Source organism: Thermoascus crustaceus, assembly GCF_041956765.1.
Source record: "Thermoascus crustaceus strain CBS 181.67 unplaced genomic scaffold VTN00scaffold_2, whole genome shotgun sequence".
NCBI lineage: Eukaryota > Fungi > Ascomycota > Eurotiomycetes > Eurotiales > Thermoascaceae > Thermoascus > Thermoascus crustaceus.
The window spans coordinates 3,218,129-3,241,587 of record NW_027192528.1 but is presented as its reverse complement, the minus strand read 5'-3'; the positions used below and the strand labels follow the sequence as shown (position 1 = coordinate 3,241,587).

Here is a 23,459-nt window from a genome sequence, read left to right as displayed (position 1 = left end):
CTAAATTAAAAGAGGGTTTTAAGAAAGCTTGATTTGATCTGATCCGACATACCTAAACAATCGGAGTGCAATTTGGATTGTACATACATACACTTTACGAACGGAAGGAACAAAAACAATGTTCCTCAACGTCCCCAGCTCAGCCGGCGCCAAACGGGTCTTCGACTCGGTTTTCTCCCCCGCGGCGTTCAACAACAACTTCGACGAGAACGTACGCGCGGCGTCTTCATCTTCCCTTGGCTTTACCACACCTACTCCCAGGCGTCCTGCATCTTTAGATACAGAGGGCGAAGATGATCTGCCAGAGCAAGAGCAGAGAACCTGGGACCGCGCGTGGCGCGTCGCGACATCGTTCCTGTCCATCCGGGATCGGGGGTTCGGCGCGCTGGCTGCGTTTGCAGATCGAGATCTCGAAGGAAATGTTGACGCTGTAGATGAAGAGGGGTTCCTGCGCGAGTGGGGGGTTTTTGATCCGCCGTCGAAGGATACGACTGATGTGTTGGAGTATCTGGCTGGTTCTGGCTCTTCGTCATCGCGTGGGAGCGAGGGCAACAGGAGGAGGACGAGGAGCAATCTACGGTCTAGTATGGGATTCGGCTTCGGTGCGGAAAGGTTATCGAAGGAGTATGATCTGATCGAGTGGTTTGGGAATGAGATGCAGAGGCATTTTCTGAAGAATTTTCGGGCGGGATTGATTCAGGTGAGTATATTATCCTTCCTTCTTTTTTCCCCCTAGACGTTTTAGATACCTAGTATTGACTGAAATTACACAAAGCTACTTGAAGAGTCGGACGAAGAAGGTCTGCTACGCAGATACGTTCGGTACCTGCAACTGGCGCGGAGGATATATTTCACTCCGTTTGTGAACTTCGTCCTGCCATTTCTGAACACGACAGAGCAGGAGAAAGCGTTTTTCAGATTCCGACGGAGCTTTCATGCCATCGTCGCTTATTCATTGCCTTGGAACCGTACTTCAGATCTGCTTGTCAGGGAGCTCACGAAGGAGGCGCTTGTCATTCTGGGAGTTGATATTGCCAACCAAGAAAGAGAACCTGATGTGGGTGAGGATGGTATGGATATCGACAGAAGATATTCAACCTCGTACAGGGTCTGGCGAGAAGAGACCTCTGAGGAAGCTCGACTCCATATGATGACAGAGGGAGAAGACGCGCAGGTCACTGCGGCTAGAGAGCGTGCGCTGTGTCTGCTCGAAACTCTCCAGGCAGTGGGGCTGGGTGGAAACAGAGCGCAGACAGTATTTGCTGTTGTTATGAATAATATGATGACGGAGTTCGTCAGAGCCGCTTACGCTGGGCAGTGGGAAGGGCCGTCGCTAGTCACGCAGCACCTACGACATTGGATCGAGAACCTCTTTGCTCGCTTTGTAGTGGAGGTTCTGTCCATACTCAAAACCTCTGACTCTGAGTCGAAGCCAGACGATCATCTTGATGTAAGCCTCAATGATGTGGAGAAGTGGCAGGAGATTGGCATCGCTCGTCTGGGCGCGCTTCGGACCAGCGAGCTCTTCGATGTGATTGTCGAGTGGCCTGCGAGCATCGGAGCAATCGAGGATCTGAAGCACTTCGCGACGCATCCGGCTGCTCGATTTTACGTAGCCAACTCGTTTATCAGCATGCTCAATCAGCGGTTGTTGCACCCGGGTGCTTCGACGATTGAGATCCTGCAGCTTTACATTTCGATAATCCGAGCGTTCAACCTTCTCGATCCGAAGGGCGTGCTTTTGGATAGAGTCGCTCGACCGATCCGGAGATATCTGAGGGATCGCGAAGATACCATCAAGGTCATCGTCGGTGGACTTCTGGCAGATACTGTGGATGCGGATGGCCAGCCGCTTCCCTCAGGTGGCGAGACCTTGGTCGAACTGTCTTCAGAATTGGCAAAGGCTCATGCCACATCCCTCCAAAATGACACAGGTGAGCTGGACTGGGACGACATGAACTGGATGCCGGATCCGATAGACGCTGCACCGGATTTCAGAAAGTCCAAGAATGCCGATGTCATAGGCAGCCTGACCAGCCTGTTTGAATCCAAAGAGACCTTCGTGAAGGAATTACAGAATACGCTTGCAGAACGCCTGCTCAAGAAGCGTACGGATTTCGACCAGGAGATGTCCGTCCTGGAGCTACTGAAAGTCCGTTTCGGCGATTCAGCCCTGCAGGCTTGCGAGGTCATGTTGCGGGATGTCCTCGACTCGAAGCGGGTGGACGCAGTCGTCAGAAACGATCAAGGGTTGGCGAGAAGAGAACCGCAATTCCCCGTCACTCCAGATCAGAGAAGGATGGCTGCGGGAGCGTCTGGAGATATGCCGCAGCTGCACGCTAAGATTCTTTCGCGTTTCTTCTGGCCGAATCTACAAGAGCAGGGTTTCAAAGTCCCAGACGAGATTTCTTCGCTACAGCAGCGCTACTCTGCTGGCTTCGAAGCGCTCAAACAGTCCCGCAGACTCACTTGGCTGAACGGACTGGGCCAAGTCACTGTCGAGCTGGACCTCGAAGACCGCGTATTCGTCGATGAGGTGACGACGTGGCAAGCCACAGTCATATATGCCTTCCAGTCCGACGAGCCCGCCCCCACGACCAAAACCGTCGCCGAACTCTCTGAGCAGCTCCAGATGTCCGCGTCCCTTGTACGCAGCGCCTGTCTCTTCTGGGTGAGCAAACGGATCCTCACGGAACCCAAGCGCGACACCTTCCGCGTGCTTGAAGTTCTGCCAAACGAGGAAGAAGATCGCGGTGATGGAGATGCGTCTGGCAACGCGGATAACGCCGGGGAAGCGTCGTCAGCCGGGGCGGCTGCCGCAGCGGATGCAGCAGCGGCAGCGGCAGCCAAGGAATCTGCCGACGCAGCAGCGATGGAGAAGATGAATCTGTACTGGCAGTTCATCGTGGGTATGTTGACGAACCAGGGCGCAATGCCGCTGCAGCGGATCGTGATGATGCTGAAGATCGCCGTCCCGGGTGGCTTTCCGTTCAGTAATGAGGAGCTGCGGGAGTTCTTGGCGGGCATGGTTGCGCAGGGGAAGTTGGAGATTGTCAGTGGGGGGAGCTATAAGATCGTTTCGTCGTAGTCATGGTAATAGCATCGTGTCGCATGGCCTGGTCTGGTATTTTATGTTCAGCTTGCTGCATTCAAGTCGGGGCGTCCTTTTGTGGTTCCAGACGCGTTTGGAATGATGATGCCATTGATGCATGTTGTAGATGCTAATATCCCGATCCGATTCGAATGCTGTATGAATATCCTTTTAATATACTCTTTCGATGAATAGAGAATCATCATTCTGGTCATTCTGGCTAACCCAAGGCTTTATCTGTGATATCAGTAAGTAATCCGTACTATTCCATTTCAACCCACCTGCAATTGCCAATAGATAAGCAAGGCAGATTACAAGAAGTCGCGATAGACTACCCAAGCCAGAAAAAAGCCTCATCCCGCGTTACGATCCTTCATTCCGTTCCATAATACTGCGCTGCTGTATTCTCTCTCTCTCCTGCACATGTGAGACGAAGAAGAAGTGCATGGGCGTGGTGCTGCCACGATGGAGGATCAGATCAGGAGATCAATCGACGACCTACCTCCTCTCCCCTGTGTCCCTGTCTAAGTCTCTCGACTGCATCATCCATAAAGCAAGTAAGAGGTAAGTGTCAAAGAACGCCACGCCACGCCCTTCCCGCATCTTCCGGCTCAGTCCAGTCCGAACTGGAAGGAGGTTAGATTAGATGGGTAGACCCATTCGGACCGCGTATGAGGTTGAGGCGTTGATGCTGGCCAGCCACCACGCATCTTGACCCCGCGCGCAGGGATGGTGGGATAGGATAAGAGCTCATAGCCTATGAAGCGCTCTTGCTTATGCTGTCGCTTTCGTATCACACATCTATCCCTGCTGCAGCTCTTCTCTCTGTCCGGACGGATGGATAGATGATGGATGATGGGTGTATGGACGGATGGAAGCTCGGACCCGTCATTCTCGAGGTATCTGCCTGTTTGGGAGGTAGGTGGGGTTTTGGAAGTAGCTAGGGTGTAGGGTAGCCCTGGAGGCGGATGGATGGACGGGCCTTGTGACCATGACAGATGATAAACGAGCAAGGTGGGGGAAGAGGATATATTTATATTAAGCTGTACAGAATGGCTTCTGGTTCTTGATACCTATTTATCTTTTTCTCTGGATAGTAGATTAACTTCAAGAAAAAGCTAGCTCAACTCTGATATACTGGTATATACCTATCAATACATCAGGTTAGTACCCTTTTTCTTCGACAAGGGCCCTGGCCTTGACTTTTGCTCGCATGCTTCTTCTTTCTATCTCCCTAGACCACGTTGATATCAGCATAGGATATATGAGCTATCAGCTAACGAAAAGAAACCAGATTCATCAAATCAGTCCAACCAAACCCCAAAGAAGAAGGAAAAATAAGAGCAGAAATGGCTCCCTGTTCCTGCAACGCCTGCTCCAGCTCCTGCGCCAACGGCTGCGACGGGTGCAAGTGTTCTAGCTGCGGGGTACGTATATACTATCCCTTTTTCTCGTTGTATTCAAAAGTTCATTTGCTTATCTAATTCTGATTTAGCACTAAGAGCTGTTCTACTCCCTCCAATACCCGCTGGTCGAGATTGAGAAGAGACGATGTGTGATGCTGCAAATGCAGATATAAACACAACATGTGCGGGAGGATCGGGGATTGATTGGAGACAGAAGTGGATGGGGATGCGGAGTTGTACCGGCGATAGGCTCACATTTTCCTTTATTTAATTGTCTTCTTCTTCTTCTTCCTCTCCAGATTCTTGCTGTCCTTTTCGTTACTCCTCCTACCACTACTATGTGACGTAGGTATACCGTAAGTCGGAATCGGGATGGTCAAGCAAATAAGCATATGCCTATTTAAAGTTGCTAGAAAGACAGAACCTTTGGCCAACGCGCTTGCTCTGCATCTCTAAAGGCAACAGAGCTAGTAGAAAGGATGCCTGATCCGATCCCCGAGGAGCTAAGGATTGCATGTGCCTATGAGTACACAACCATGCTGCGCCAGAATACAGGAGAGACCGTCGTTGGAGGTTAGGCAACTTGAACAAAAACGTTGGGCTTTTGCCTACACTGTGTCCGATCAAATCGCACTGATTCTTCTTATTGTTTGATTACGCATTAGCTTAAGCTGATAGAGAGTAAGTCTCTCTATTCAGTGTAGATTCAATCTACTATTTAAAACAAGACAGCAGCAATAATACATGTCGAAGCTTTCGTGGTTTTAAGAGCCAGTTCAACGGGTATGTGATAAGTCGAGGAAGCCGCCCCAGTCTCACAACGCTGCAACATATTAGAAGACTGACTGAGTTCTCCCTGTATCGCTAGCTAGCTCTGCCCGTGCCACGCTACACTCCATCATCATAGATGTTATAGTCATCGATTTCTTGAGCTAGGGATTTAGTGCGGTTCCTACTGCGGAAGCCATGAACCTCATCATATCGTCCAACCTCTTCTGTCCATCAGGGTCCGCCATGTTCCGGGAGACCTGGCTCTCAACCTCCTTGTTCCTTCTCATTATCTGCTCCGGAGTGTACAGCTTGGTCATAGATTCCCCGAGATAGTCCTCGAACTGGTCTAAGAACCTATCTTCTGCTTGCTTGAAGGCAGCATCCGAACCTTTCAACACAGCGTTCAACTTGCCTCCATGCTCCAGAGCCAACAATGTAGGAATCTTCTCTTCAAGCGCTTTGGTAAGCTCCTGTTTCTCATTCGCCTGGGCCACCATGTGTCCCACAGGGAACATTCCCTATGATTGGTAGGCCTGGTGACGAATGTAGCCGAACTCGTTTTCTCTGTTGATTTTGCATGACCGGTGTTGCTCGAAGTCACGCCAGGGACATAGAGGATCTGCATATCCATATTGCGCCCCGGTGGTGTCCACTGCCCATATCTCCCCATTCTTGAGTGTGACCCTGTAGATATTGTGAAAGGAGTTTTGTGGATCGATTCGGTGTCCGTTTGACAAGATAGTGGAGATTCGGAGCTTCGGGTCAATCATGATGACGTTGACTTCTTCAATCTTAGAACAAATGCCCGTCAAGTCAATAAGTAAATATCCAGTCCAGGAGAGGATATGGACGATGGAATAGGCTTACCAGCCAAAAGTTCCTTAGCACAGCTATGAAGATATATCATAGCCTCCGTACACCCCATGTACACCAAAACCGCTTCGAAGAGGCTTCGATCGCCGTCTGAAGAAACCGGAAAGGGCTTCAACTGTCGTTGAGAGTCGAATTTATCGAATTGAAATCCGTCGAGAGATATAGTTGAACCTTCGATGCGTACGGACTTGAACCAGAATGGCGAGGCATGCAGTCGAATCCGGTAGATGATGGCTTAGAGAAGCAGAGCGGCTCGCCCAAGAGTCTTGCGAGCTTGAGGCTTTCTACACTCTGACTTGTGTTGGCCCCAATCAGCTTCCTGGCATTCTCGACTACTAGAACGTAGGCTTAGAACGCATTTGCCGGTAAGCTGGGGCTTCAACGCATCCGGTGCATCTTTTCACGGTTGGTCTCTGACAGCGAGTGCAGGTGTCAAATGCCGTCTTTGATCCATTGTCCGCCATTTGATAGCAAGTAAGGTAGCCTGGAAAGCTGTTTTCCACTGCGGGTTAAAGCACCCACGAGAACTCGCTATGGAGCTCAGAATCCAGCTCAAACATTGACCGATATGACCATGAACGATGAATCGGTACCAGATTATGAGTCGGGAGGTTGTAACGACGCAAGTCGAGTTTAGGCTGCTCTGGGCATCCGGATGATGGTCGCTCGTCAAATCCACCGATGTATATGTCGCTCGTATGTTGAACTTAGGTATCCAGGGCCAAGAAGACTTCTAAAATATTCACGACGGATAAGTCATCTATTTCTCTAAGATCGAAGGGAAATGCTCTGGGACAGACTACGTGCATTTCATGTTCGGTTGACGTGACTCAGCATTTGTGGCTGCCTGAAAAACCTGAAAAAATAGGCCAAATGTCTCTGCCCAACATTTGCCCAAGCACGAAACCTCGTAGTTATTCCCTTTGTTTGTGTCATCCGAATATTACCACTATAACCTAGCGGTATGCCAGGAAGCCTATCAGCCTAGTCAGCACACGCCGATCCGGACCCCTCGAAGGCCAAAATCCCTGCCATAAAGGAATTATACTGCCTATACCCATGATCGCCTATTTTCCTTTGCTATAACCCTTGCAATACCCCTTTATATTGCATCGATATATCATATTTTTCGGGATTGTTTGATATTGCCATATTCAGAAAGTCTTCACCCCTAATTCCATGAGATAAATAGTCAGTTAGTTAGGTAGATTCGAATAATCAGAGCTTTCATCATCATACCTTCGGATTACTAGGTTCGCACAGTCTGACTGTTTGTATCTCCCCAAAGCCCATACTAGAGGACCCTGCCGACCTTCTTCGATAGTGCCCACGATAGCTGGAGCAGGCAGGAAATCCGTGTGTAGATCTACATACTAACATACCTAACGACTGCATATCGTAGTCTTGGGTTCCAGGTGAAGTTCTCCCTTGGCCCTTACTGGAGAACATATATTCGCCGTATCTCTGGGGTCCCATTCTGGGTGCATCATATCATAAATGGGTCTGTGAGATTTTGAAACTAAAAAAGAAGAGGTTTCCCCAGTTGACCTTCTAGCAAGGTCCATAGCCGATGATGACCAAGTTGACAAGCGCAGCCGCGCATATTTCTCAGTGACATCAGCCTCACGCGGGAGTTTTTTTGGATGAAGGAATCGAGGACCAAAACTCGATCGGCCTGCCGATATATTTTGCCCCTTCGACAGATGGCGGACTTCTGACTTTTAGAGCTGTGTCCTCCTACTGGGACACAAAGGGTATCGAGCCAAATGCCAATGAAGTTCGTCTTTATTCTTCTCTGGCATATTATACGGGTTGTCCTCTGTGGCTGAGAGATTTGCTACTGTCCTAGGTTAGAAATTGGACTAAGATCCTAGAAAGCCCGAGTAATCTAGAGTATAGTCTAGAACAATGTAAAACGCTCCGCATGATAACAATACCTAACACGGTTCGAGTTAGACACCTACTTACTGTAAAACCCCTGCCGCAATCCCGGAGTACTGGGCTACAACATGGCCATGACAGAAATTTTTTTTTTTGGTTTCTGCATGCAAAACTTACAGCTACAGTATATACACCACATGGGATCATCTCAGAGCAATTCCTTCCATTCATATAATTTGATCCTATCTACCTACTTAACTATCCCTATCCTATCCTATCTTATCCTATTCTCCTCCTCAAATCCACCCACCCACCAACCCCAACCTCCCTCTCAACCTCCCTCGCCTCCCTCCCAACCATCCCCTTCCAAAACCCCGCCGTTCCCTCGGGCACGAACTCCTCCACCTCAAGCGCGATCAGCGTCTCAAACACCCACTCCTGACACCTCCTCCCGCCGTCCCGGGGCGCCCTCTTCTCCCCTTCCTCGGCGATGATCTCGATAGCTCTCCGCCGGTCCTCTGCGGTCGGGAGGTCTGCGATCTTGCACGTGCCCACGGCTTGCATTATGTTGTGCATCGTGGGCAGGTGCGTGTCGGAGCGGTGTTCGAATTGGTACCAGAGTCTGTCGAGGTCGATGACGCGGACGTGGAGGAGGTCGCCATAGGTGGTGGTAGTAGTAGGGTCGTCTTGTGGTGGTTGGGATTGGTGGATTGTGAAAGCCCAGTGGGAGCGGTGGGTGGGGTTGTTGCCTTCGCCAAAGATCGCGATAGAGAGGGTATATGATGGCATGATTGTTTTCTCCTTCTACTATTGTCGTGTTGGCTTTTTGTGTCCGCTGTTTTCAAAGTCAGTAAGTTAAGTAACTAGGTCACTTAATATACAGTGAATCTCTGGGCAAAGTTCTGCTTGCTTGCTTGGATCCAATCATGTGTGCCGTATATGGGAATGAAACTTTGAAACTAAAGTTTAACTCACTTACCCTTGACTCGAAGGTATAAAGCGCCCCGACTTCTGTGTGGTCTTTTTTTTTATTTATGGGATGTTTTTTTCCGTTCGAAAAGGGAAGCATATGTATACTTTTTAAAAGAAAGAATTTATATTTATTTCTTGATCTCTCGCGTGGGACAATGGGCTTTCGTGCAGGCAGGCAGGCATCAGCTTACTATATACATGGCATTCATCACAAGCGCCGCTAAATAAAGAAAAATAGCTCAATACTAACAAACCCGATAGCCATAGCAATCATTCATACCCAATTCGTCCCGAACAAATCATGTTTAGCTATTCTTCATGACATGGGTTGCTTCTGTAACTGGCTTCGTAACTGGAGGCGGTTCTGTGAATTTTTGAAATGGAAGATCGGAGGGGAGGAGAGGGGGAAAGTCTAGTGTAGGAACGTTGGCGCCAGTCCGCCGACAAATCACAGACCACCTTGATGCGCCGCGATAAGGAATCATAAAACATTATCTCGAAACAAGCTAACTAGCCGCCGGGAAACATTGCTATTATTGTTAAATATAGTTCTTTGTTTGTCTTATTGCCCTCTGGTAGATATTGTTGTAATGAATTCGTGTATTCGATATTTTTCATCGCTTTTATGATGGTATATTCGTGCTCTATGTATCTACACACACATGTACCCGTACACATGTATTCCGTATTCAAATAAACAAAGCAGATAAAACAGCTTCATCGTATCATCAACACAACACCATGAAAAGAAAAGGAAATCATACACTCGAATTATACCCGTTTACTCCGCATCCAAAGGCGCCACCGGCGGCTGGTCATCGACCTGAATACCGCCACGCTTCTTCTCATTGCTGTCCCAGAACGGCAGCTTCCAGCCGCCCTCGTCCTCGGGAGTGGCGAGCCAGAGGCGCATCAGGTGCCGGCGGGGAGCGGGCGGGGCGTGGTCAGTGTATGCCGTGCGTGCGTGCAGGATGTGCGAGTTGGCGAGGAACTGGATGTCGCCAATGTCAAGGATCATGTGCAGGGAGAGGCGGTTGCAGGTGGCCTCGAGGACCTCGAGAGCCTCGATCTGGGCGGCGGAGAGGGGTGGGATGATGCCCTTGTCCGAGAAACGGGTCAGGGAGCGGACGTAGTAGGGGTCCCATCTGCAGTACAGTTAGATATAGTTCTTGATAAACATCTAGGGGATGGTGCCACTCACTTGGTGTAGACACGGCCGTTCTCCCCGCGCTCCAGGTACACAACGCTGGTGCGGATGTACTCTTCCTGTCCCTTACTGGTCTCACCCTTGCGGTCAAAGTACCAGATCGGCTCGGTCAGGGTCTTCAGAACATCTGGACGCTCCTTCATCAGGGTGTTGTAGACATGGTGAGAAGAGACAATGTCAGACTCTCCACCCTCGAGAGCCTTGGCAATGCAGAGCAGACCGACTATGTCAGAGTCATCTGCGTGGAAGAATTGACTGTGGGCGGTCAGCCAGGGCCCTTTCAATCACGTTCTAGGATATGAGACATACCGAGCGTTTGTTCTGTAGATGCGGACCTTGTCGATCTGGGTCGAGTCCTCTCCAAGATCCTTGACGTGGCCCAGGACGTGGCCACGGCTGTTCTGGCTGACGAAGTAGCCCAGGTAGGTGCCCAGACCCATGTAGGCGACGGCAGACTTGTGGTTACCCCATTTATGGACGGGGAAGCCCTTGAAGAGGATGAATCCCTTGCCGTTAAGGATATCTTCCCGCAGGTCCAGCAGGAATTTCTCCAGCTTCGGGAGCGGGAAGTTGCTCTGCATGCATTTGTCAGTCCTGACCACTGTGTCTGAGCACGCGACAGTCGAAAAGGAACTGCATACCTTCGAGATACCGGTCAACGGGGTCTTGGAAGCAATGAAGTTGTCCGCAGCGGTACTGAGCTCCTCAATCTCCTGATCCGTGAAGCGATGCGTCCACTTCTCTGGGTTGTCTCTGTAGTCTTCAGCCTTCCAGACCGTAGGGCCCGAGATCTCCTCGGGGAACTTCTCGAAGGGCTGGAGCTGGTCGTAGAGAGGAGGGTGCTGACCCGTGGTCTTCAGGCCATCAGGGAAGATGTTGCGGTCGATAGGACCGAGCTGGTGAGGGGGGGTAGGCAGGGTTTCAGTCAGGCCGGGTGCCATTGTGAACTATGGATGTATACTAGATGATGTAGAATGATATCGGGCCCAACAACAGAACAGAGAAGCTCAAATCTGCAGGACTGAATCGAGAACCAGGAACAGAGAGGAGGGATCTGCCCCGGATTTATTCGATCGCAGCGACCCCTCGCTGGTGCGGGACACGCGTGACGTGCCAGAGGGGTTTATCGTCGTCTCATAGGATGGCGGCGCCGACAGCCGGCGAGAACACCAGATGTTCCTGAAAAGGCCAGCCAAGACGGCATACGCGCTGCCGATAAAGGAAGCGCATACGAGTTTCGCCGGGTTGCGGTTGTTGCGCGGAGTCGGTGGCGGCGCTGGTTGGAGCGCAGCGGTGATGGCGCAATCCGCTGGGGTCGATGTTGTGATAGCGACCAGCCGATCGATGTTCCGCTGCGACTTCAACGGCCCCGACGATCAAACGGGCGCGAGGAGTTTCACGGAAGAAAAGACACATTCGCTAGTCTGGACGCTGTTGCTGCGACTGAGAATAAGATTCCAGATGGTTCTGGAGGACTATTGTGATGTACAGTGCTGTTCTGATATAGTAGTAGATATCTCTTGGCATTTTATACTCCGCAGTACGACTAACCTAGAATGTCGTCCGCATGCAAAAACCACGTTTCACCCGAAAGTACTCGGTAACGTGTAACTCCCTTCGTCCTTGTCGAGGAAAAGAAAATACCACGACTGGACCAGAGACGTCTTCTGATGCCACAATACATGACACTATCAGCTACCTCGATATACAATACAGTATCTACATCTGCCCGCAGAATCCCCCAAGCAGCAGCTCACTGGAAGTAAACCCTACATAGAAAGTATCTTCTCTGATCGACGGTCACTGGAATTGTGGAGGCACGGGGTATGGAGGACTGTCTCGCTCCCGGCTTTCTGGTCTGGTTCCATTCTTGTCGCCATGTTGCCAACGGAATAATTTCCGCTGCTCCGGTGCTTCAACATCGCTCAGGCACTGTTCCTGTTGCGGCCTCCAAGCTGTACACACATTCAATCCCATAGGTTGTCAACAGTCAAGATCTGCATCCTACAGTGCAAGTTTCCAGCAGCGCATGGGTTTGTGCACAATGACAGCCGCTCCGATATCCACATCTACCTGCCAAGAGCTTCAACAAGCCTGAAACAGTCACCACGGAGGCTGATCATCTCCAGTGGAGATTATCTATCTCCATTCTTTTTGAACCCTCAAGATCCAATCCTGGACTTCGTGGCGGTCATCTGACTCTGACTTGTGGCTTCTTTGGCCCTTGTCATGTTCTCTCATTGCACAGCGTTGACCTGAACACAGCCCAGCCCACTTGAACGCACAGTGCTATAATATGCTCCCACGGCCAATCATTTTGAACCTTCTTCTATAGGATATGGCCAGATTAGCTCTCGGACGAGATTCTGGAAGCTTTACTCGGCCGACATGGTGTTTAAACTGTGGATCTGACATCGCAGTTCAATGCTTCAGATCTTTCCGTGGAGTGGAGAGATCGTTAGTATCCCGCCTGTCAGGATCTGAGCTCACCTTGCTCGACGTAGACAGATAAAGCAATCTAGAAGGTAGAGTTGGTCTCGTATCTAAGATCACTGATCTTTCAGCGTCTCTTTTTTTGGTTTACTTGCATTTAATTCAGGGATGGTTCAGGTGTTTGTCGTTCCCACGTGGTACATCTATCATTATAGCTGTCATGACTGTCTTCTCCCAAGTTCCTCCCAATCCAAACGAAGTTATGAAGCCGGGTTCTGTCCAGGTAAGACAATTTATCTACACTGGGGCTAAGATGTCATCGACTAAATAAATCAAAATGTATCGTTGAAATAAAGAAAAAAAAATGACTGTCGACTTTCAAGTACTTCTATACAGCAGACATAGTTGCGCTCCCACATTTTCCGTCATTGCCCCTGATGGAGACTACGAATAGAATTTTCTAAACTATCTTGTAACCACGGTTATCAGACGAACTTACCATTGAAATCAAAACAATGCGAGAGGGGTAGATGGTATTGCATCATAATGCGTTCACGGCTGTAGTCATATGTGTGGCGGTTGCTGTCCAGTTTGCCAAGGGGGGCAACATCTCATCATAACCTTATGGAAAAAGAAAATGTACAACTAAATTTGCTAATCGAAAGATAGTTCAAAGAAGCATATATCGATAAGCACCTATTTTGTTGCTTTCCTCATCACGTACTTAGTGTACGTCCCTCACTGCTACTTACTACTAAGACTACGTACATACGCACTTGACCAGACCGCAGCCGCTACGCTACCTACTTAATCATGCCCTCGAAACCCATCGACCCACCACCGCAAAGGCCCAAGAAGGTCCAAAAGGCCATACGCGACGAGGCCCCCGTCGACGACTACAAAGAAAGTGCTCAGTCCAGAGAACAGGAAGAAGAGAACTACGTGCCGCGCAGACTCCGTACTCCTCCTCCCTTCGCCGCTGGGGGCCGCACAGGGTCGCATAATCCTAAGTCTTCTCGAGGACCTGCTTCGGGACCGAAATATCGACATGAATATTCTCAGTGACAAGGGAAGTTTTTGTTTTAGTGCTGCGGATTGGTTGGATGACTGTACTATGTGGGAAATATAACGGCTGTATATGAAACTTCGATAACGAATACTTAAGGATGTTCCATCGGTACTTCCATGCAACTGTCTACCTACTGGCGATGTACTGTACAGTAGGATAGGACTTCTTGTCTTAGTAGGATTATAGTTAAATAGAGCCACTAATTTAACGATGATATGTTTCAGATGTCGTCTTTCCCCCTGAACTCTCACCTATTTCATGCCATGATAGCCCCCCCCCCAAATGAAAATCTACATATATCTCTATTGATCACGATAAAACTGGGCGTAGTATTTGAATCAGGAAAGAGAGTATCAAGCCAGAGAAATATAGAACCGTCTTGCTATTCGTCCTTTTTATCAAAGAATCTCTATTATAACTCACAGTACCCACCTGTTTTAAATGGCCTAGCTGCTATCCCTTGACAGGCGATGGTTATGTAGTACCCTAGAGTAGTAGCGTGTTAGGTACAGTACAAAATACTTAATCAATCGACTGTATTGATTAATCAGCGATATGCAGCGAGCTAGTCGAATCGAGCCTTGATTTGCTTGGCAGTCCAGGGAAATTTGCGATGTTTTTCTCTTGGATGGTTGCTAGCTGCGGGAACATCAGCACTAGTATCTAAGTGGACGTTTAAGTACTTACTACCTGGGTAAGATCCAAGTCGACATGCAACCATACAAAGTGCTTCAGCTGGAACTAAATGCCTAAGCTCCTAGAAATTGGTCCAATTCTACCGAACTTCGCAGCGAATGGGTGATACTGGCGTAGCTTTCCTCACACGCGATGGCTGCATCAATTCCCAATAGGGATAATATCGAAGCTAGGTCGGGGTTTTCTGTAGAATCCATCCCTGCTGGGCTAAAAAGACCACTCTTCTCAGGCCAAGAAACCTGTACAGACCAGCATGGCCTTATATAAACTGATGCTGCTCCAGAGGTAGCGCACCTGGCATTATCCCTCCTTAAGAGCGATCGAGCTGCTGGTCTTTCGAATCGAACTTTTTTATGGTCAAGACATTATTATTATTCACTATGCCTGTCAAAACAGCTATCATGGCGATTCTTTTGACAGCCTCAGTGGCAGCCCTCAACCCGGGCTGCGCTCCAGGAGGAAACTTCGACATGTCCAAATGGAATTTACAACTCCCTGTCGGAAGCCCTGGCAGCCCCACGACCATCACTGCTTCACGATTGCAGAGCTGTTCCGGCTACCAGGACCAGTTCTTCTTCACGGAGGCCGGAGATGGTGCCTTGGTGATGACGGTTCCTGGTTCATCCTCTTCAAGCGGCTGCGTCACTACTCCCAACAGTCTACATTGTCGTACGGAGCTTCGTGAAATTTCCCTGTCAAGTTGGGACCCGAATGGGCCGGAGAACAGACTGCATGTCACCTTGATGGTCGCCCGGCCCGACGAGAGCGCTCATGGTACCGTTATTGGCCAAATCCATATCGACGATTCGATCAGTTCGAAGCCTGTTTGCGAGTTATTCTACAATTCCAATGGCGACATTGCAATGGGAGTCGAACAGACGAGATCAGGGGGGAATGAAAAGCTTACGACTGTGGGACATGTCCCTGTCGGGCAGACATTCTCATATGAGATCAGATATGAGAACAATGTCTTATCCGTGGCAATAAATGGAGATACCACCGTCCTGCCCACCTTCAGCTTGAATGCTCCAAGAAGTTACTTCAAGGTCGGCAACTACAACCAGGGGAACAATCCGTCCGAGGTCCACTTCTTTGAGATCACAGTCAGTCATGATGCATCTTCGGCCATCATGCGGAGCGAGTCCTAGCAATAAGGATAACAACACCGTCACGCTTGCGCTATTCTCCAACAAGTCCTGCTGCCCTTCTCCCGTTGAGACAATTACCATTGGGAATCTTGATGTATGCCACAACGCAAATGCGCCCAGACAGTTGGACAGAACTTGTTTGGCCAGCAACTCCACATTCAGCTATTCCCGACCCGTGATTGCAGCTCCTCCACATACGATGTTTTTGACCTGACCAAATGCCCCAAAATGCAATGTCAACGGCGCTTCCCAATTTTGGTTGAGTTTCAAGGTTGCATCCCCTGCATAACCGCCATCTCCATCTGGTCCTATCTGAGGACTGTGCATTTTGTATACGAAGACTGTCACGACTCTGCTGGTATTTTCAGGGGGAGCCCCGTCTACGAAATAGTCATAGTTTTAACTGCTATTTATCTATCTATCTATATATATATATATAATTTCTGTGGAATACAAACGATCTCACGAATTGCAGCGATAAATCATTTTGCAGCAGCTAGAATTCAAATCGTTAATAGTCCGAGCATGATGTTCGAGACCGACACCCGGTGGGCTAAAGTTATGCTGGAGTACTCCATGGTGCTGCTATATTAGGGGTACCTAGGCAGGTATTGAAAGGACACTTAGACAGCAAAGAAGCTCGAGGGTATGGTCCGATGGTTAAAAAGAAGATATTTTTTAAGACTTTGTCTGGTGAATGGGCCTGTGCAATATCTCTGATCTTAACCCGAATTTCATATGTTTGCCGTCACTCGGCTCCCTTTAAACAGCTGTTTTGCCTATTGTGGCAGAGACTTTTCTGATGCAGTGGACTGGAGGTCCAGAACCTCGGGAGAACCTGATGAATCCGGTTTAGAAGCTATGGATAATCCCTTATCTTATCTGCCGCGTCTGGCAGGCGGATCCGATCCCGCATTTTCTTTCCTCAAAGCTTGCACCCTTCTGTTTGTTCATCACCTTCTTCCTTTATTTCTATTCTATTGCTGTCCATAGTGCTTGGTAGATACTCTCGTTCCATTTTTATTCATAGCGTTCATCGAAATCTTTGCGCACAATCGCCTGGCATTTCCAATCTCCCCGCACTACCCAACTAACTGAATGGCCCCGCACCGTACAACAACATCAATCCACATCGCCATCCTCGACACCGACGTCCCAGTCCCAAAAGTCTACGCAGCGCGCGGTCTCTACAGCTCGCAATTCCGCGTCCTCCTCCAAGCCGCCGCGGCGCGGCTGAACGCCCGCGACCAGCTGCGCAACAGCGCAAATATTGAAATCCGCACGACGGCGTACGATGCCGCGGGCGGTTGCTTGCCTCCATTGGAACTATTGAGGAAGAACCCTCGGCGAGGTGGTCAGAATGAAGAAGGATTTGGACCACTAGGCCCCATCGACGCCCTTCTCATCACAGGCTCCTCGGCCTCCGCGTACGAGCTGGATAAGTACCCGTGGATCGCGCCATTGCAGGCTTTCATTCAGAGGGTGTATGAGGAGTTTCCGGAGGTGAAGATCTTCGGGTCATGTTTTGGACACCAGATCGTTGCGCAGGCGCTGTTGTCGCATCACAATCCACAGTTCGCCAAAGATGACAACAATGGGGCCTCGGGTACTAGCCATGTCGAAAGCCAGAAAGAGGAAAAGAAGAAGAAAGGCTACGTATCCGTCGCAGCCTGTCCCTCCGGGTACGAGATCGGGATCGAGCCCATCACGCTCGAACCCGCATTTACAGATGTCTTTCCTGAGCTCCGCGAGAGGCTGTCGCATCCGGATGGAAAACTCCGGATCCAGCTCATACACGGCGATAGGGTGATGCCTTTATCTTCCCCAGATACCTCCTCCATCCGCTCCTCTACCAATGGCACAACAACGACCAGCACCTCCCTCCCTTCTCCCTGGCTCAACGTCGGCAGCACCACCAAATCCCCTATCCAGGGCCTCTACCATCCCTCCCGGATCCTCACCTACCAGGGCCACTTCGAGTTCGACACCTTCGTCAACCGCGAGACGTGTATCGAGTTTGCGCGCAGGGGTGGTTGGTCTGACGCAGACGTGGCCGCGTATTTGGATCGAATTGGATCAATGCCTGCACCTGGAAAGGAGGACGATGATGATGCGAAAGTTGCGGCTGAGATCGTGGTTATGTTTTTGGCGGGAGAGGATCAAGATCGAGACGTGCCTACTACTCCCCCTTTGTCTAAAGGTGCGGAGGATGCAGTAGCCGATTCGGGGAGCGGGCTGGTCACCCCGCCGTCCATGGAGACGGATGTTGCGGGCACTTCTTAATAAACGACACATGGTTGACGCTTCCGTTTGGTGATTTTGACGTTTCTTTTTTTTTGGCTGGAGTTAAGGGCATCTTTCATTTTCGATCTTCTTGAGTATTATTATTCATTGCACTTTGAGCGAGCAGTTCCATTACGCAGATACATACAGAGTCATATAGATAGATCGTGCTTTAAGGTCAGTAGATTAGGTATGCGGATAGACATACATAGAAACAGGTAAATAAAAATAAACCTTGCTTGTAATCTGAATGCCACGTCCATCACTGTAGAGAGCCATATCCGCACCAGGGAATCGTTCCGGCCCCTACCGCAGTAAATACGTCTTATCTTCATGCTTGGAAATCCGCTATATACCATCTCACTCCAATCAATTGCATCTATTACAGTGCAGCGCAGTGCATGGACCACATCCCCAGCTAGACTGACATGACACAATCAGATCATGTGCTTGCTCTTAACTACCTAAACACACTTGATGTCATTCTGTCTGAGCCTCAGACACAGAAAGTCGATCCCCCTTGCATGAAGTGGATACGAGACCCCCTGTCGGGTCCAGCCTCAACATGGATTATCAACAAACAAATGGATCAAACAAACAACCAACCAACCCCGAGGTTACGTTACCCCACTGTACCTATGTATCGTAGATCATCGACGGCAGTTGTGTCACCCCGAGTTCCCAGGATTGATCGATCGTTGGGCATCACTCACACGTCCTGTACCTCTGTACCTGTGTACCTAACTAACTCTTTGTATGGGGTACGACAGATCGGGTCTGCTCCGTACGACGGCGTCGGACATCTGTCCTGTCCCCGTCCCACGGCCACGGCCACAGCTTTCAAAACCGTCCTTCCTTCCCTGGAAGATAGGTACCTAGATAATTCGCTGTGTTCCCACGGCTGTGACCGCCGCTCTCCTGTTACTCTTACCTACCGTTAACCGATTCCCCAAGATAGAGCGGGGGAACAGGACAAAATAAGGGACTGAGAGCCCTTGATCCTTCAGTCGACCTACGGACATCATAACCCATTCCCTCCAAGTCGAGTCAAGAGAAAGGGAAGGGGGAAAAAAGAAGATGGCGCCGCTCCTTTTCCTGATCCCGTATCTTCTCTCCCCCGCCATCGCAACAACCTCAACCCTCTACGCCTCGCACTACAACGGCAACGTCTATTCCCTCTCCCTCGAATCCAACGATAACAATGGGAGCGGGAACTACTCACTCTCGCTAGCCTCCTCCCTACGGACTTGCGGTTCCATGCCCAGCTGGCTCACGTTCGATGCGTCCGATCGGACACTATACTGCTCGGATGAGCCCTCCGACGAGAACAGTAACAGCGGCACTCTCACCGCGCTGTCCGCTGATCAGGATGGGAAACTCACAGAGGTGGCCAAGGCGAGTACTGTAGTGGGAGGGGTCTCCAGTGTCATCTACAATGGCGCCAATGGGGTGAAGCATATTGCGATTGCGCACTAGTATGTCCATGCCGGTACCCTTCTTTCATCAATCATGTTAGGTACTTAGCAAGAAGAGACTGACTGGGCATGTAGTCAAGGATCCGCTCTCTCGACCTATGCCCTGCCTCTGAAACCGAACGCGCCTGCGATCCAGACATTCACATACACGCTCCCAAAGCCCGGTCCAGACGCCGCCCGTCAGGACGCTCCACACCCGCATCAGGTATTCCTCGACCCTACAGGCTCGTTCCTTCTCTCTCCGGACCTAGGCTCCGATGTTGTTCGTGTCTATGCCATCGACACCTCCGGCCGCCTCAACGAGTGTTCCGGGATCAGTGTCACCCCTGGAAATGGACCCCGACATGGAGTGTTTTGGAACCCAGACTCGTCCCTAGACGAAGATAAATCGTCACGTAGCAAGCGCTCTTCTTTCCAGTCCCAGCTGCCACCGCGACGAGGTGGGAATCCGAAATATGTGGAGAATAGCATTGAAAGCACAATGCTGTATATCGTCACCGAGTTGGGGAATACCGTGAGCGCGTACTCCGTTTCCTACAACAACGCGACATGTCTGTCCTTCAACGAAACACAGTCTCTATCCCCTTACCCGGATGGGAAAGGCGTACCGAACGGTGCCAATGTTGCTGAGGTCCGCGCGCAGGATCACTTCCTGTACGTATCTGTACGGAGCGACCATGCGTTTCCCCCCAACGACTCGCTGGCGACGTTGTCCCTTTCCGAGGAGCAGACAGTTGAGTTCCAGCGTCTAACGTCCTCGTATGGGACAGTTCCTCGGACGCTCGTCATCAACAAGGGGGGCGATTTGGTCGCCGTTGGGAACCAGGCTTCGTCGGATGTGGTGATCATTAGGAGGGACACGAAGACGGGAGAGCTGGGAGAGGAGGTTGCGAGGCTGAACGTCGGGGAACCTGGTACCCCGGGAACCGCGACAGGTTTGAGCAGTGTCATCTGGGGTGAGTAGGAGCAGTGGCCCTACTCTATTCCGACCATTTCGGAATTTTCCGATCATAAACCACCTATTTTCACGGGTATTATTTCGTATTTATTGTCAGCATCTCCACCTTTTTATCGCAGTAGATATCACAACGCAAACAATTTCCAACAGAAGCTTTTCTAAGACTAGATTAGCAGAACAAGAGAATTGATACCTGTGAAGAGAAATTAATTGAATTCCAGACTTCCAAGTTCAATGACACAGAAGGCAGACTAATAACCATATCCTTATAGACCCAAAAATTTCTTTTCAAGATTGTCTGATGAACTGGCTCAAGCGATGCGACATGGAAAAAGGAAAGCAACGAATTTACAGTCGTTATGAAACAGAATATCAGGAGAGCCGCAGCTCTGTGTCAACATACCTTGAGGACAGCGTGGTACAGTGAAATGCATGCAAGGCATTAACCCCAAGAAGCAACATCGTCAATCAAGATATCATGATAGGACCGGTAACGGCTGGCGCCATCTCCAAGAATTCAATGAGTACAATCCACAAGCGACGGAATGGCCGTATAGAAGGATAAGACGAAGCAGGAGAAACATGGAACCAGTTCCTAACATAATGAAATTGTGCTTGAGGTATCTTGTCTCATCTGACACTCATCTTTAGTAGTGCAGTCATCGGACACATCGTATCAACATCATGCGCCAAAATGGAAAAAGAACAAGACACGAACTCAAAACGAGGGTAACAAGGATGAAAATACCAAAATCCCATCCGACTTCCAAACCAAAATCGATGCCGTGATGCTTTGAAAAAGACCAGCTTTTTTCTTTTTCTTAGTGAGAAAAAAACATGCATTCGACAAAAAGCAGACCGTCGCTTATTTTTTTTCCAATAGAACGCCCATATCCCTCATACTTTGATGTAGTCTCTTGACTTGGACGTGGTCATAAAGACGGCAAAGATGGACGTAAACTCCCGGGAATGAAAGCACAATGAACCACACCAGGGCATGTCACGTAACGGGCATATATATAGCGTAGCAGTTGAACAAGGGTTAGATGTTTTTGTAAGCCACTAGAACCGTTAATCGTGATATACGTTGAATCGGGTCAGATATCCTCCGAAAGCGCTGCGAGAATGGCACGTAAATGGCATGCAAAGACAATCGCAATAAAAGAACGACAAAGAAGCGATGATACTTCACCTGAAATCCAATTGGAATGCTTTCCACTTGCCTCCGACGGTCCTACATCGTGGGCATCCTCTTGGATTAGGGTAGCTTGTTGGTCCGGAAGTGGTCCTGTTCCCATTGCCCGTTGCTCCATTGCCAGAACTACTCGTAGGATTGAATATTGAGGCAGGGGGGCTGGTGATGAACATCCCCACGCACTCCCTGCATACGCCACATATGCACTCTGTGCAGGCGTAACACTCTGCCAGCGGCCAGGGCCGTGAGCAGTTTGCACAATAGATCTGGATTTCCTTATTCCTAAACGACGAAGGTGTCGGATTGGAGAAGCGATGAGGTGGGCGTTGATGATTCTGATGTGGATGAGACGTCGGATACAAGGTGCTCAACGAAGGCTGAACTGGGCTAGAGTCCGAACGAGCTGACGTAGACAGTCCAGAAGCTGACATGTGAAAATTCCTCCCCGAAACGGAAGATCCGGAATCAAGAGAAGATTCGATAGACGGGAACGGTTCAAGATCAGGATCGCGAGTACGATGTGCCTCATACGAGGGGGGAGGTGTAAGTGCCTTCTGAAGAGGTGATGCAGTGTATGAAAGAGGCTGAAATGGACGGTGTGAGGTGGGTGGCGGCAACCCTGGGGTTGATTGAAATGCTGGGGGTAATGAAGATCGGTTTTTAACTGAAGGTGCTGATGTGGCACTTCCAAGAAGCGGCGGGACGGAAGGTGAATGCGGGACCTAACATGCACGTTTAGACTCAACAGTTCAAGCTCAACGAAGTATGGTTTAAAACTGAACATCCGTTTGAAAAATTCAACGGTTTCAACAATGTAACTCACCGGAGTTAAGTCTCGGTCATCATCCACTTCTGTGGCAGAAGTCGCAGCCTCGATCAAATCTTCCCATCGCTTGCCCTGCACCCACGCCGCTGTCTGCGGTTCTGCAGACAGCGCTTTCCGTTCATTGAGGCTAGGCCGTCGTCCGTATTCCTTCGATCTGCTTCGTTCATGCTTTGGCTTCCGTGCATTCTGGGTGATGGATGACTTTCGTGGTCTTTGGATTTTGTCTCTCCGCTGAATTGGTGGGAGAGTCGATGAGCGTCCGGGAGGCGAGTGGCTCAGGATGGAAGGCAATAGCTCTCGGGGACGTGGCGACTGAAAGGGAGGAAGGGACTCTTGCTTGAAATGATCACGTAGTGAAGGGAGCTCAATTGACGATCGCATGCGTTCTCGACCGATATCATTATCCGAATGCGTATCCTTCAGTGTCGCGCTAGGTCAGCCAAGGGCAAGCAATTTTTTTCACCAACGCAGAAACATCTCAAGGCCTACCATTTCAGAATCCCAATCCGAAGCTAGACGATGGTGATGCAATTGCGCAAGAGCTACAGCAGCAGTGGCCGCAGCGGGATGTGCGTCCTCGATTGTTCGAGGAGTGACTGGAGAGCTCGCATCAGCGACATAGACGTCTTTGTCTGGCGCTTCTGCCGGTCGTCAGCATCGATCGTCCTTGCTTAGAAGGCACGAAATAACAGACCGTTATGTTTCCTAGCATTAGCTGCATTGGGGGGTGAAATGTGTGCCCGCTGGTCTGGAGGGGTGTTGACCATTAGAAGGAAGCTCTCCTCAGTGGCGGGGAGCTTTGGAATATAGTGGTTCGGATGAGCCCGTCGAATATGCTCCTGCATGGAGCGAAATCGTTTTTCCTAAAGATCCGATGTCCATGTTAGACTATCTGCCATTCTTACTTTTATCATCAATTGCATCGAAGAGACCCAGGTTGTTTGCTAAAGTGCGCCAGACGAGGGCTCGGGAAACCGGGCGATCTTGAAGGAAAAAGAAGACTAGGGTGCAATGCGAGACTCACTCCCAAACATCGCTTACGGCAATTGGAGCCATCATTGTTGGTCAGAGGGCAGACGACCTCATTGTTGGCATCAGAGACGGAAAAGGAGCTGGTCAGAGACGTTCGTGGTGGCATGGTCTGCATGTATCCTTCTCGGTGAGGCGGGGGAGGG

General features: G+C 49.9%; 9 protein-coding genes across 9 annotated transcripts; 5 read left to right on the top strand and 4 right to left on the bottom strand.

Annotated features, from left to right (window-relative positions):
* Positions 1 to 118: 118 nt before the first annotated feature.
* VTN00DRAFT_4691 (uncharacterized protein) lies at positions 119 to 3,088 on the top strand (the record flags this gene model as incomplete). Its single annotated transcript, XM_069431141.1, has 2 exons — positions 119 to 700; positions 776 to 3,088. 2 exons carry the CDS (start codon positions 119 to 121, stop codon positions 3,086 to 3,088), a joined length of 2,895 nt encoding a protein of 964 aa, XP_069290206.1.
* A 2,341-nt stretch (positions 3,089 to 5,429) lies between these two features.
* On the bottom strand, positions 5,430 to 5,783 carry VTN00DRAFT_4690 (uncharacterized protein; the record flags this gene model as incomplete). The annotated part of the gene is made up of 1 exon (XM_069431140.1): positions 5,430 to 5,783. One exon carries the CDS (start codon positions 5,781 to 5,783, stop codon positions 5,430 to 5,432), a length of 354 nt encoding a protein of 117 aa, XP_069290205.1.
* Positions 5,784 to 8,301: 2,518 nt separating this feature from the next.
* VTN00DRAFT_4689 (uncharacterized protein) lies at positions 8,302 to 8,811 on the bottom strand (the record flags this gene model as incomplete). The annotated part of the gene is made up of 1 exon (XM_069431138.1): positions 8,302 to 8,811. One exon carries the CDS (start codon positions 8,809 to 8,811, stop codon positions 8,302 to 8,304), a length of 510 nt encoding a protein of 169 aa, XP_069290204.1.
* Positions 8,812 to 9,775: 964 nt separating this feature from the next.
* VTN00DRAFT_4688 (uncharacterized protein) lies at positions 9,776 to 11,142 on the bottom strand (the record flags this gene model as incomplete). The annotated part of the gene is made up of 4 exons (XM_069431137.1): positions 9,776 to 10,139; positions 10,196 to 10,456; positions 10,511 to 10,776; positions 10,843 to 11,142. The coding sequence occupies 4 exons, from the start codon at positions 11,140 to 11,142 to the stop codon at positions 9,776 to 9,778; spliced, it is 1,191 nt and encodes a 396-aa protein (XP_069290203.1).
* Positions 11,143 to 11,374: 232 nt separating this feature from the next.
* VTN00DRAFT_4687 (uncharacterized protein) lies at positions 11,375 to 13,699 on the top strand (the record flags this gene model as incomplete). The annotated part of the gene is made up of 2 exons (XM_069431136.1): positions 11,375 to 11,681; positions 13,419 to 13,699. 2 exons carry the CDS (start codon positions 11,375 to 11,377, stop codon positions 13,697 to 13,699), a joined length of 588 nt encoding a protein of 195 aa, XP_069290202.1.
* Positions 13,700 to 14,779: 1,080 nt separating this feature from the next.
* On the top strand, positions 14,780 to 15,547 carry VTN00DRAFT_4686 (uncharacterized protein; the record flags this gene model as incomplete). The annotated part of the gene is made up of 1 exon (XM_069431135.1): positions 14,780 to 15,547. The coding sequence occupies one exon, from the start codon at positions 14,780 to 14,782 to the stop codon at positions 15,545 to 15,547; it is 768 nt and encodes a 255-aa protein (XP_069290201.1).
* Positions 15,548 to 16,645: 1,098 nt separating this feature from the next.
* Positions 16,646 to 17,830, top strand: VTN00DRAFT_4685 (uncharacterized protein; the record flags this gene model as incomplete). The annotated part of the gene is made up of 1 exon (XM_069431134.1): positions 16,646 to 17,830. The coding sequence occupies one exon, from the start codon at positions 16,646 to 16,648 to the stop codon at positions 17,828 to 17,830; it is 1,185 nt and encodes a 394-aa protein (XP_069290200.1).
* Positions 17,831 to 18,907: 1,077 nt separating this feature from the next.
* Positions 18,908 to 20,269, top strand: VTN00DRAFT_4684 (uncharacterized protein; the record flags this gene model as incomplete). Its single annotated transcript, XM_069431133.1, has 2 exons — positions 18,908 to 19,305; positions 19,381 to 20,269. The coding sequence occupies 2 exons, from the start codon at positions 18,908 to 18,910 to the stop codon at positions 20,267 to 20,269; spliced, it is 1,287 nt and encodes a 428-aa protein (XP_069290199.1).
* Positions 20,270 to 21,451: 1,182 nt separating this feature from the next.
* On the bottom strand, positions 21,452 to 23,431 carry VTN00DRAFT_4683 (uncharacterized protein; the record flags this gene model as incomplete). The annotated part of the gene is made up of 5 exons (XM_069431132.1): positions 21,452 to 22,180; positions 22,282 to 22,701; positions 22,774 to 22,925; positions 22,979 to 23,147; positions 23,309 to 23,431. 5 exons carry the CDS (start codon positions 23,429 to 23,431, stop codon positions 21,452 to 21,454), a joined length of 1,593 nt encoding a protein of 530 aa, XP_069290198.1.
* Positions 23,432 to 23,459: the final 28 nt, after the last annotated feature.